Here is a 14164-nt window from a genome sequence, read left to right as displayed (position 1 = left end):
ATCAGTCCTCATATTGTTCACCTGTTCCCTGCCCTATTTGTTTCAGGTTCTCAGTTCTCGAGTGCCAGACATGGCCTTACAGTGAGTAAATGTCCAGCGTTCATGCCACAGTCTCGTTTGTTTCCCTGGTTCTGGCCTGCCTCACAGATTTGTCGTCTTGATTGTTCTCTGTCTGTTCTGGATTCTCTGTTCATAGTAATGACCCCTGCTTTTTCTACAGTGACCACATCTTCTGGATTACGACTCAAACTTTGTTTCACACTTCTAACTAGTGATGGTGAGATGAAGCTTCATGAAGCACTGAGGCTTTCCATTAAATAGCTCGACTCATGATCCGATGCACCATGGTGCTTCATTTGCTCTACTGCGCCATCAAGTGGACTATAAATAAAACTGGTAGATGGATTATAATAACATAACTGGTTTGCAAAGCTTTAAGTTGAATAAAAGAAAAAAAATCATGTTTGTGAGGATCTCAAATAAAGTCTAAATTTGATCTGCAAATGATCTTAATCTGTCTTTATGATGATGGTGATGATGGATTTTTTTGTCTGCCCCTTATATTTCGAATCTCGTGCATACAAACGAGCCAGTTCCTGAATCGGTCATGTGATACGGCCCGCTAGCGAGGCCTCGAACGTCACTACATGGCGTCATCAATACACGCCTCGATACACGCTCCACGTAAATCCTCCTTGATTACTCGACACATGCTTCGAAGCCTCGACACAGAAGGACACATCACTACTAGGGCGGCTGTGGCTGAGTGATTAGAGCAGTCGTCCTCCAATGCGAGAGTTGGGGGTTTGAATCCAACAGCAGTCACATGTCGAAGTGGCCCTGGGCAAGACACTGAACCCCTCATAGCCTCTGATGTGTGTCCCATCGGTGTATGAATGTGATAAAGCACTGATTAGTCTCTTTAGAATGATTTGTTCAATTAGCTTTGTAGAGATCTAATAGCGTGTTGTAGGAATGGGTAAATGAGGACACAGATTGTAGTGTAAAGCGCTTTGAGTATCTTGAAATAAGATAGAAAGGCGCTATATAAGTACAGTCCATTTGCCATTTACGTCTAACCACTCGTATGACCCTCGCCTAGCTCTCAGTTCTGCCTCAAAGCTGGCTCACCTTCTCCAACAGTGACGTCACATCAAACAACCTCTCTAAAGAACCCCTCCCTCACCTATCAGTGAAGGTTGGTGCCTGTCATCATAATTATATTGATCACATCCATTGAACTCTTGTTCATTATATCTTGTCTCTCCAGATTGTGCCAGCCCAAGGATTCAGACCTCCACCAGAAGCAGGTTTATTAATAAAACTTTAAACCTTCCTGCTGCCTGTGATCTGCTTCGAATCCCTAAACCCGTTTCTTGTCAGAACTATTACTTTTAGAATTTGGAAAAGTTCTCCTTGTGCTTATTAGATACATCAATCAACCTTTATTTAGACAGGTAAATCCCATTGAGCCCCGAGGACTCATTTACAAGAGAGACCTGATTTCAACAAAGAAAGATGACAACAATGGACAACAGCAACAACAATAAACAATTATAAAAAGTCATACTGCAGGTTTTTTTTGTTTGTTTTTTTTACAAATAGGATGGCTAAAAGGAAAAGGTAACAAAACAAAAAACAAAAAAAACAAAAAAAAACAGCTAGATTCTAAGGCGAATGTAGAAAACTAAAAACAGGAACATGTCGGCATTGGTCCCTGCCAGGAGTCCAACAGATTCTTAAAGCCACTTAGAGAGGTTAAGGTTGAGAGTTTCAAATCTTTTTGTAAGATATTCCAGGAAACAGGAGCGGAGTAGGAGAAGGCCCTTTTGCCTAGTTCAGTCCTCATTGAGGGAACACTGCAGGTAATAATGTCCTGAGAGCGCACGCTGTAGCTGCACTCACACAGAGACATGTAAGAGGAGATGTATGAAGGCAGCAGACCAAGAAGTGATTTAAAGATGAAAATGTACCAGTGAGAGTCTGCGTGAAATTAATGATGTCCAGTTAACCAGTGCTGCGAGGATTCTGATAAAGCAAAGGAAACATGATCACATCATCCCAATCCTTAAATCCCTCCACTGGCTTCCCATTTCACGCCGCACTGAATACAAGGTTTCCTTAATCTCCCACCAATCCATTCACGGCAATGCTCCATACTATCTTAAAGAACTGCTCACTGCTCAGACATAAACATGATCCCTCCGCTCCACAAATTCCTACCAGCTCCGTCCTCCCCGAACAAAAATGTGCACCCAGGGTGCAGTGGTGGGTACGATAATCACAGCCAGTTATGAATCTTAGTGCACCATGATAGACAGCATCCAACATCTGCAGGGTTCTTGTAGGAGCGTTCATGTAAATAATGTCACCATAATCAATTGAGGGAAGGAAAGTCACAGATACAAGGCGTTTTCTAGCAATCAGGGTTAGACAGGATCTGTTTCTGAAAAAGAAACCCAGTTTAACTGGGTTTACATGTTTACAAGTTTACATGTTTGTTTGTGTGTGTGTGTGTGTGTGTGTGTGTGTGTGTGTGTGTGTGTGTGTGTGTGTGTGGTGTGTGTGTGGGGGGGGGGGGAGAGGGGGTTAGATCGTAATACTAGATCATCTGATTTATACATTTATTTACATTGACAAAGGGTGTAATTTATAAAAAGATTAAAATGAAAACTAATTATCTTCAACTTCCATATATTTTGGGAATTTAATAACATTTGAGCCCCTCAGGCCTTTAGAGGTCATGTGTAAAAATACACTAAAATCTTCTACAGGACATACTCAAACCACATATCTAAAGGTGATTCCTTCATTTACTGTTTGCTTGATTGTGTAGTTGTTTAAAAAAATGTATGTTTGTATTTTTGCTTTGTTTGTAAAAGCTTGAAGTGGTTCTGTGTGCTTTTGCATATTCTTGTTTGTTAATCATGCAAGTGCGGCCAAGGATGCACACATACTGTACATGTGGTGGTGCAGAGGTTACAGAAGGTGAGCTTGTGATCGCCCTCGCCAGTTCAAATCCCCTGGATGTTGCATCAAAATGAGGCCTGCTCCACATGGCCGCAGAAGCTCGATAGTCTGTGGTTGCATCAGGAAGGACATCAGACATTAAGCAATTGCCAAGTCTGAGTTTGCTTGCTGTGGCGACCCCTGAAGAAGGAAGCAGTCAAAAATAAAGCAAAATGTGGGAATTGACATGCCTCAGCCCTCCATCCATCTTTACCCACTGTCTGTTACATATATTTTGTTAGGTTAACATTTTTCTCAAGTGTACCACAGTAAATTTATTTGAAAGAAATGGGAAGATGTGGATTTAAATGACAAATTAATTACATTTTAAAGAAGTTGGTTTTGCAGGAACTTTTGGAATGAGGACAGGGCTTAATTTGTAAATCAACTGATGCTGGAACACAAACAGCAGGCGGTCCGGCAGGGGTCGAGGAGCAGAAAATTTGGAATAAAAGAGATGTCATTTCATGCATTGTGGTTTATTTTAACAGGTTGTTAAACATCTGTAAATATTTGATTAAAATATCCTGATGCATGCTCAATAATCCAGGAAGAAAAATCTAAAAAAAGTTAAGTCTGGTCCACTGGAAATTCAAAAAACAAAACAAAGCAAAACAAAACAAAAAAATGTAGAAACATTTCGTCTTTCATCCGAAAGACTTCCTCATTCTGAGGTGCTGTATTCAGCTTGGTCTTATAAATAGCAACTTCTCAGAGTGGATCAACCAGTTTGCTGCTGACAACCAAAACCAGCTGCTCAAATGATCAAGAAGGACCATCAGCCTAACAATGGATCATTAGCACACTGATGTCTGTTTACTATTCACAGGAGGCTGAGTGATACTAGCAATAACAGCATTGTAAGAGGGGGACAGTTGAACACGGAGGCCTCCACCCCTGTTTAATGATGGACGATTTCTTTTCACAAAAATGGCCATCTACATCTGGTGGCCCGTACGGGGAACATATGCTGATATATATTCATAAATTAAACGGATTCTTTCATTTTTCTGGACTGTATAATGACGTGCATCTGAATTTAATAAAATGTGGACGGAAACGTGTTTATCTTTGACTCACCAACGACAGTGGGTCATTTATTTAAAAACGATTTAAACACATCACACATTTACATTAATTTGGCAAAATATGAAAAATAACAACATGGCTTAATTTAGCAAGCTGTACAATTTTGATTAACCATACAGCGATGGTTGAAAACCTGAAGCTTCACCACAGACATTTCTAAAAATACCTGGAATGATTTGCTAGCAGATAGAATAATTTTAAAGATGGAAAGGTGAAGTTTAGAGGGAGGGAGATGAAAAGATGGACGAGGGAAAATGTTTGTGTCGGCATCAGAACGGCACTCTCCGGGTTTTTCCCAGCTTCTTCCCCGGTACACTTAGGTGGTATAAATCGCTTTTACCTGGAGATGTCTCCCTGGTACGAAATTCCATATAACGCACCCTTTCAGCGTCTCCGTAGGAACAGCTGTGAATCGTCCGAAGTAGTGACGGTACTTGTTCGACACAAGTTCACCTCACGAGTGGACTTCACATGAGGAGTGAGTCCGTCAGGAGTTCCACTCAGAGGTGGAAGATGTCATAATCCCACAATACTCGGAAGAGCTCTGGATCATGTCGGGATTTTCCTGTTTTCCCAGCACTGGAGCTGCAACGACTGAAGCCGGAGCCTGAAGCGACTGGTTTGAACTAGGAAGTACCGACATTTAAAGGGCTCTATTTCCGGTTCATTTGGGAGTTTCCTGATTGGTCGTTTCGACCAGACAGGGGTGTGTTTTTGTGACGTAAGAGGTCACTAGGAGTTAGAAAAACAGCAAGAATGTTATGGAACAGATTGAAAATGTTTTTCAGACAGACGAGAGGAATATTTAGACGAGTTGGGGGAAAACAGGTGCCAGCCTCTATATTTACGTCTGAGAGGATTCTAAAAACATGACAGTTTGTTCCAACAACTTGTTTTGCATTTGACTCCAACCTTGGACCAACTTACACTTGCTCATTCAAAGACAGAAAATCAGAAAATGCATAATTACTCTGTAACAGACCTCAACATGATTTCCACTTTGCATGAGGATTAAAAATCATTATTACTGTTTCACAGTTAATTAAAAATGATTAGTTCACTGCAACATCTAAAATGGTTTGAACTAAAAACACTTTGATTATCAAACATTTGTAAAATAGTAATGATAATAGAAAAGAGAGTGTTCTTTCACTTGATTAATTCACGAAAGAAAGTCTCAGGATGGGTCAACCTGTATTTCTGGATTCAAATCAATGAAATGACAGCTTCTGTCCCATAAGGTCCTTAAGGTCAGGATTTGACCTCAGGCTTAGTTCACTACACCTCTCTCAAGCCATCGTTCCTCTCTGTCCAGGATGTGAACATGAGGTCTCAGTTTCTGATAGAGGACATTTGCAAACCGAGGTATACTGCAAACCCACCCACACAGACCAGTATTTGCAGTTTGACTCCCATCACCCTTTGCAGCACAAGTTAGGAGTCATCAGGACTCTGTACCACAGAGCAGACAGCGTCCTCCCCACAAATTCAGGAGCCAGGAAGAAGGAGAAATCCCACACAAGGCAGGCTCTAGAGCAATGTGGATATCCTAACTGGGCCTTCCTGAAAGCAGAGAAGAAACCCAAACAGGACTCCAGTCAGCCATCAGGTGAAAAGGAGGAACCCAGACCAGTGGTCATTCCGTATGTTGAGGGAGTTTCAGAGAAACTGAAACGTTTATTTTCTAAACATAACGTCCCAGTGGCTTTTAAATCCCAAAATACATACAGCAAAGACTGGTTCATCCCAAAGATCCAGTCCCCCGGCACAAACAGAGTAATATTGTGTATGCTGTTCAGTGTCAGGAGGGCTGTGATCAGTTTTACATCGGGGAAACAAAACAGCCACTGGCCAAAAGGATGGCCCAGCACAGACGATCAACATCATCAGGCCAGGACTCTGCGGTCTACACTCATCTCCAAGCCAGCGGTCACTCTTTCAGGGATGAAGATGTTCACATCCTGGATAGAGAGGAACGATGGTTTGAGAGGAGTAAAGGAGGCCATCTTTGTGAAAAGAAATCGTCCATCATTAAACAGGGGTGGAGGCCTCCGTGTTCAACTGTCCCCCTCTTACAATGCTGTGATTGCTAGTATCAACGAACCCCCTGTGAATAGCAAACAGCCATCAGTGTGCTAATGATCCATCGTTAGGCTGATGGACCTTCTTGATCATGTGAGCAGCTGGTTTTGGTTGTCAGCAGCAAAACTGGTTGATCCACTTTGAGAATGTGCCATTTATAAGACTGAGCTGAATACAGCACCTCAGACTGAAGAAGTCTTTCGGATGAAAGACGAAACGTTTCTACATTTTTTGTTGCTGTTGTTTTGCTTTGTTTTGTTTTTTTGAATGTCCAGAGGACCAGACTTAACTTTTTAGATTTGATTAAAATGATTAAAAACAAGTCTCTCTTGTAAATGACGAGGCTCAATGAGACTGACAACCTGTATAAATGAAGGTTGAATTGAAATTAATATTTTAGAGAGCTACAACAATTAACAAGCCTTTGTGTGAATGCAGCTCCGATTCTGTTAAGTGTCCTAATCCCCCCTCTACCCCCCCCCACCCACACACACATACTTTCTGACCTGAACTCTGCTGAATTCAGTCCTGCACGTTGTTCTGCTCCAATCACCATTGCCACTGTCTTTCAGGTTCTTGAATCCTCTGTTTTCTAAGGACAATCCATCCATCCATTTATTTTAGATAATAAATTGTCTTTTCGACATTTTGATCGCTGTGATTTTGACAAATTAGTGCCTCTGTTTTGATACGTGATGTTAATACACATCAAACATTTCACTTATATTTTAATTTTTTTTTACTTTAAGCTTATTTATTATGTCTGAAATGTTATGTACCGTGGTGCAGGAGTTCCGACAGTAGTTGTGCGCACATCCTGTAGAGCTGTATGGAGATGCTGTGCATAAAACAACTGTCTGCAGGGCACACAGCTGAAGGTGGATGAAGACGCTGCCTGCATGACATGCAATCCGCGTCTCTGCTGGGCAGGAGCATGGTGCAGCCAGAAAATCCACTCCACAGACTTGAGCAATGTCTCCTCTCATATTTTTAATAAATAATCAAAATAAAAATTTGCAATGACTGTGGACTTTTAGGGGCGGAGATTTGAATTGCCAGATCCAAGCGGTCAAAATGAGAGTTCCCGGATCTTGTTTTTGCAGGATCCGGCTCAAATTAACCACTGAATGAGGGACACTAATGGCCAAAATTTTAACAGTTTACAAGCTTTATAACAGTAGTGTTACCTTAATGAACAACCTCATTCAGTGAAGAGCTCTTATAAGCAAAGTGCTTTTTTAAAAATGTTTACAGCGACAAATATCACTCAACCATGGATGACTCAACTCTCCATGTCTGTTTCCATGACCTAATAAGGCTTTATACTGCAGATGGCACAGATTATTGAAAGTCAACGGTCTTGTCTTGCAGAGTATCAGTGCACAGAGATGGACTCACTTCTCTGTAGCCGGTCGGAGAACAGAGGTCAGAGTTAGGTGCTTGACTGCAACAGCTTGGTGGAACCTTTTAAAGTTTAAAGAGCAGTCCTTCCAGTTTCACAGAGCACGACGACTCTTATTACAAAGCAAAAAGTGCCCCTGTTGACCTTTTAATCTAAAATAAAGCAGGAAAAAAAAAAAAAAAAAACTGGCTGGCCTGACCTAGAATCAAAAACTCTGAGCAGAAAAAGCACAGCAAACAGAAAACTGGGGTTCTCCCTTGTAAAGGCATGGAACTGAGTTTACTGCTTAATGGGCTTTTTCTACTAAGGAAATTTTCCATGAACAGCTCCCTGACAATATCGCACCAGTGCAACCTAGAACAACAAACTGTGTGTCAGCTGTGACAGCAACTGTTTGTGTAAGACATGAAACGTGTGAAAAGTCTTTCCTACATCTCAGTGGAGTGGGCTGGTAAAGGAAGAAAAGTAGAACATCCCTCAGGGTTATACAGGAGACAGATAGTGGAAGTCTTTCACAGCTGGCTGACATGTTAGAATCCATGAGATTGTTTTCTGTGTTAAAGATGCAGGAGGGATTTTCCTATAGCTAAAATGTTTTCCGAGATAATTTCTGCTGCCGCTGTATGCCAAAATACAAAGTACATGAAGATTTCATCTTGCAGTGTCTGAAACAATGTGGGTACTTTCCTTGTTGTTCTGAGAGCATGGACATCTGTAACTGGGCAAAAGTATCATTGGTGTTTGTACTGCTTTCTTGAAACACATTCCAATTTAATTTCTTCTTGTCAACCCTTCAAATGAATAATTAAGGGGCTTACTCAACTGAGCTTATTAAGATATCCAGAGGGTTACATATAAATCTTACAGATTTTCATTCCTTTGAGACAGCTGTTTTTGTTACCACATTACTTTGCTACATTTAGCACTGTTTACCGCCACACCCTTCATTGTTCTCGAGCTGTGATTACCTCTGAAATTATATTGAGCCATCTTTGGCAGACAGAGAAAACAAAAAAAAAAACAATGCAAAGTCATGTCAAATATACACAAAATTATGTGTTGCGTTAAATTCAGATGGAGAGTCTGTTTTGAGTATATCAGTGAAATTAAACACATTTCTTGTGTTTGTCCTTTGTCTTTACTTTACATCGTGCTACAGTAAATCAGCAGGTTTCCCAAGTAACATGTAAAGGGTTTTAAGTATGCAGGTCTTAGTTTATGACGAGAGAGAGCACCTTTAAACCCATAAAACCAAAACACTGGTTACAGTAGTCCCTCATTTATCACGAGGGATCCATACCCTGAAGCCCTGCGATAAGTGAAAAACAGCAAAATAGGAATAGTAGTATAAGTAGTAAGTACCGGTAGTAGATTATACGCTCTAAAAGACCACAGAATGTCATGATTTTAGATCTCTGGCTGCACTCTGGGCCACGCCCACTTCTCCGCTCTGCACAGAGATCAGCTGATCAGCTACAGGAGGAAGCTTTTCCCACAGTTGTGGACTGCACACAGATGCTAAATCATTTACATAATTAATTAAAAATTAAAAATTCATGCAGATCGTGCAGCTCATCCAATCAGCCAATTGTGTGTCATGTTCAATCTTACTTTGAAAAACCGTGATAGAGCGAGTCCACGATAAACGAACCGCGAAGTAGCGAGGGACTACTGTATATAAAAAAAAAATAGAAAACTCCCTAAGACATTTGTGACCATTTGTGACCTAATCTAATAGTTAGCAGAACAATAACCAACTTCTCATATTTATAGTAAATTTTATTCTGTTTTGTATAGGCTTCGCCCTTTAAGGCTATCACTAGTGGACTCTCACGCATCCCAATGTCAGTGACCACCCCTCTCCCTGTGATCAGTGCACTCATACATGCTCTGCCTGAAATAATTCAAAGGATGGCAAGCGCTAAAGGCCTAACTGTGCCGGAGCCACTAGCTGCTAGTTACACTGCCTCCATGATGCGCTCATAGGTGGACACAGGTGCTCTCAGCTTCAGTGGATCGGTTGCTGCTCCAGACAGGTACGTTGTCGTGGCTGGAAAACAAGGCCAGACTGGGTCTTGGCAGCCGGAGTGTGGGGCGACAAATTTTCCCGCCAAGTCATCATTGGGATGCCTGAGAGTTCACTAGCAATAGACTTAAAGGGCTGAGCCTTTAAGGCTATAGGCAGGACAGGATCTGTGCTTACAGTCCATAACCAATGTTATGAATAAAGCAAAATACAGTTAATTAAAGATGTAGTATCCTAAGGCTAGGTTAGCTTCAGTTAGCTTCAGAGTTCCACTACAGTCAATTTTTAATAACGGGTTCTCACTTTTTCAAGCTACTTGACAGATATGTGACAGAGGTACTGTTTTGTAGATGGTCTTAATCAGTGACATGAGACGTTAATTTTCTTTGACCCATCAAAATGAATGTGGTCATTTATTAACAGAATCAAAATTTAACATCAAAACATTGTACACTTGATTATACTATCGGCTCTGATTAATAAAACTTGGCACGTTTTACTTAATAAAAACAACAGACATTTCTGAAGATATCTGGATTAATTACTGGCAAGATAGAAGTTTGAAGATGGGAAATGAAGGAGTTTAAATGGAGAGAAAAGACGGATGAGGATGTATGTCTGTAGACCAGAACAACACGCTCCTTTCAAGCGCAGTTCGCCCGCGGTACACTGGTAGTGAAGCTCGTGACGACTCTTTACCTTGGCAGAGGATGAGTCAGCTGCGGTCAAGAGGTCCCTGGCATGCTACCTTTCAGCGTCTCCTCAAGGCGGCTGCGACTCGGCAGAAGTCGTGAGATAATCCGTTCCACAGAACAAACTTCCTCAGCAGTTATAGGGCATTCGCCGGGTGCAGCCACAGCGAGGCGTCGTGGCTCCGAACCAGAAGAACTCCATCAGAACCAGAAGAACTCAATCAGAACTAGAAGAACTCCAACTCACTAACTCTTTCTTCAGAACTGAACTTCCTCCTTCAGAACTCGTTTCAGAACTTTTCACTTCAGAACTGAACTACGAAGTGTCGACTTTTAAAGAGTTCTGCTTCCGGTCACTTTTAGGAAGTCCTGATTGGTTGAAAGAACCAACAGGGGTGTGGTTTTAGTGACGTCAGAGGGTTATTACAAGTCGAGAAAACATCAGAAATGTAGGAACGGTCAGTTCCATCCATCCATCCATTATCTTTACCCGCTTAATCCATTTTGGGTCACGGGGGTCGCTGGTGCCCATGTCCAGCAATCACTGTGCGAGGGGCGGGGTACACCCTGGATGGGTCGCAAGTCCATCACAGGGCCACATAGAGACAAACGAGACAAACAAACATTCACTCTCTCACTCATACCTAGGGACAGTTTAGAGTTACCAATCAGCCTAACATGCATGTTTTTGGTCTGTGGGAGGAAACCGGAGTACCCGGAGAAAACCCACGCATGCACGGAGAGAACATGCAAACTCCACCCAGAAAGGCCCCTGGACCGGGGTTTGAACCAAGGACCTGCTCGCTGAGAGGCAGCAGCTCTACCAGTTGCGCCACCGTGCTGCCGGAACGGTTAGTTACAGACGAGAAAATATTTTGGAGAAATGACAGACTTACAGGTGCCAGTTTTCTTGTTTCTGTCTGAGAGGTTTAAAAACATGACAGTTCGTTCCAATAAACTTGTTTTTGACTGTCTCCGAATTTTGACCGACATCACTCCTTTCTCATTTCAGACAGAAGATCAAAAATGCATAATTACTTTGTAACATAGACATTTAACTTGATTTCTACTTTGAATGAGGATTAAAAAAAATCATTAATACTGTTTCACAGTTGATTTAAAATGAGTGGTTCATTTCAACATTTAAAAATGGTATGAACTAAACACACTTTTGATTATCAAGACATTGTAAAATAGTAATGATGATATAAAAAGAGAGTGTTCTTTCAATTGATTAGTTCAGGATACAATTAGAAAGTCTCTGGATGAGCTAATTTGTATTTCTGGATTCAAATCAATGAAATAACAGTTCTTGTCCCATGAAGGTCTTCAGAGGCAGGTTTGACCGGAGGCCTAGTTCACTACAAAGAGGTGCAACTACATGAGGTGCACGTCAGCTAAACCTGTTTTAACTGGCTTTTCCGTATCTGTGCAGAGGAAGGAACAGCAGATGATTGGTTTATTTTGTCTTTTGCATGATTCTTATCTGACCATGTTTGACCTACAATAGGTTGAGATAAAATTGTAGCAAGATATTAGTTAGTGTTTTCAAGTACCGGTAATCATGCCTCCAATGCAAAAATATGAGAAGCAGCAATGGCTGTCCTACTTCATTTGTCTCCATCAGCTTTGATCTTTCTTGCTTCTGTACATCACAAACAGAAGAGCAACACACAACAAAGGCCTCAGAGTCCTGCCTTGATCAAGCAGACAAGATGTGATGACACTGCCATCACTTTTGATTGCTTCAACAATTATCAGAACAAAAACATAAAGCTCACAAGCAAAAACACAGTGACTGAGAAACAGTCTAATGCAACAAATGCTTTAAGGAATTCACAAATCGAGTTACTTATTCTTAATGGATAGGGATTAAAAAAATTCTAGATTTTTTTAAAAATATGGCTTTAAGTAAACATAGTTTTAATTGATATTCTGCTATTTGTTTTTCCTTAACAGATGTCTGTAAAATGTCAGAAACCATCAGAATTTATCCATCATCATCGTATTTCAGTTTAGGGATCAGAACGGTCAGGTCCCTGGCTTCCATCAGGCTCACACAGCCCCCAAACTCTGTTTTCCTTCAAGCCAGTGGTGACCCCACCATAACGGTGGCGACCTTTGGTTTCTTTACCTTGAGGCTGACCAAGCCCTAGGAGCCTAGTTTGACCACCAGGTTTGCTCTGCCACTCCCCGCCTGACTCCAAGAAGAATGCCCAAGCTACCCAGCAATAGAAAGATGCTCATCTTCTGGTGACTTTTCATCAGTGGTTTTGAATCGCTCTTAGTCTGACCCCTCTCCTGGGACCAATTTGCCATGGGAGACCCTACCAGGGGCTGATGCCCCAGACAACACAGCCCCCAGGATCATCAGGGTACTCAAACCCCTCCACCACGTTAAGGTAGCGATTCTACGGAGAGGTTTACTGATAAAATACAAGAAAAGGTAGAAGATAAACATATGTGTTGATGGATTTGTTAAATTTTTGGGAATGAAACTTGAACAAACATTTAGTTTCTGGGACTTGTCTCTCAATCTTTTGTGTGGGTGTGTGTGTGTGTGTGTGTGTGTGTGTGTGTGTGTGTGTGTGTGTGTGTGTGTGTGTGTGTGTGTGTGTGTGTGTGTGTGTGTGTGTGTGTGTGTGTGTGTGTGTGTGTGTGTGTGTGTGTTGTGTGTAGTGTGTGTGTGTGTGTGTGTGTGTGTGTGTGTGTGTGTGTGGTTCAGCAGAAATTTACGTTTACATAATTATGACAAGCAATGACAGATGCCTAAAGACAGACTGTATTTAATTATTTTATTCATCTGTTCATCATAATGTCATCAAATTAGTATAGTAACATATTTAATGGGATGATCTTTGCCTGCAGCTCCTACTTCCTGATTATTTTAGGACCATAATAAACAGATGAATGGGTTTGACACTTTATCTTGGGTTCTTTGTCGATTGCAGAATATACTTACTGAAGGATATTTACTGTGAAAAATAATCAAATAAAGAATTAAAACTGTTTTCTGAGGATGGAAACAAAAGACAAGTTTATTAGTTGTTGCCTACCCCAGCACAATGAGCTCTCCATACTTGACTGGCACTTTGGAGGAGGAGGTGGTAGAGATGTTTTCCTGCTCCGGGGAGTACATTGGGGCACGGCTGACTTGGGAGGGAAGGAAGGATGAGTGAGTCCCAACAGTGTGAGTCAGGATGGGTCAAGGAGAACAGAGGGAGGGTGTGCTGATCGAGTGGAGTACGAGAGGGAAGGAGAAGATGAAAGGGGAGGGGTCAGCTGAGCCTCAGCTCCACCCTTTCATGCCTCATGTGCCTGCCTTTCGCAGCACCTGTTGTCCTGCCCTGCAGAGAAAAAAATCAAAGAGAAAATGTGATGTCAAAAATTTGATTGTTTATTTAAACTGACCTGAAGCAAAGACAGTTGAGCCCAAATGAGCGAACACATTTTTACCAGAAAGAACTGGAGGCTGCTGGAACAACTAATGTTTCCCATACTTTGCAAACAAAGATGGCGTTTTTACACAGATGCTGTGAACAGTAAAGACAAAACAAGGTAACCTGAAGAAAGTTAGCAGCTTAAAAAAATTGAAGAAATATCACTTGCAAACACTTGCCCCTCCCTCTCTGCTATGCCATGGCTGTGCTATTTCATTCAGTCAACCTTTATTTATACAGGTTAGTCTCACTGAGCCTCGAGGACTCATTTACAAAAGAGACCTGTTTTTAACAAAGACTGATGACAACAGTGGACAGTCATAAAATAAAGCATATAAACTGAAAAAATAAATGGAAGTAAATGATATTAAAAAAACTAAACAAAAACAGATGCATTGTTAAGCTACAATGTTTCAAATCATAG

General features: G+C 41.4%; 1 protein-coding gene across 1 annotated transcript in view; it reads right to left on the bottom strand.

Moving 5' to 3' along the window:
* The window catches only part of LOC119414082 (E3 ubiquitin-protein ligase pellino homolog 1), a 37997-nt gene extending 24374 nt beyond the window's left edge, over positions 1-13623 (bottom strand). The window contains exon 1 of the mRNA XM_037681207.1: positions 13357-13623. Coding sequence (XP_037537135.1) covers positions 13357-13439 — 83 coding nt within the window. The 5' untranslated portion in view covers positions 13440-13623. The remainder of the gene's footprint in view (positions 1-13356) is intronic.
* Between the last annotated feature and the right edge of the window lie 541 nt (positions 13624-14164).

The sequence above is a fragment of the Nematolebias whitei genome, chromosome 1 (assembly GCF_014905685.2).
Source record: "Nematolebias whitei isolate Nwh7 chromosome 1, NemWhi1, whole genome shotgun sequence".
Lineage (NCBI taxonomy): Eukaryota > Metazoa > Chordata > Actinopteri > Cyprinodontiformes > Rivulidae > Nematolebias > Nematolebias whitei.
The sequence above is the reverse complement of the archived record's forward strand: the minus strand, read 5'-3'. Positions and strand labels throughout refer to the sequence as shown.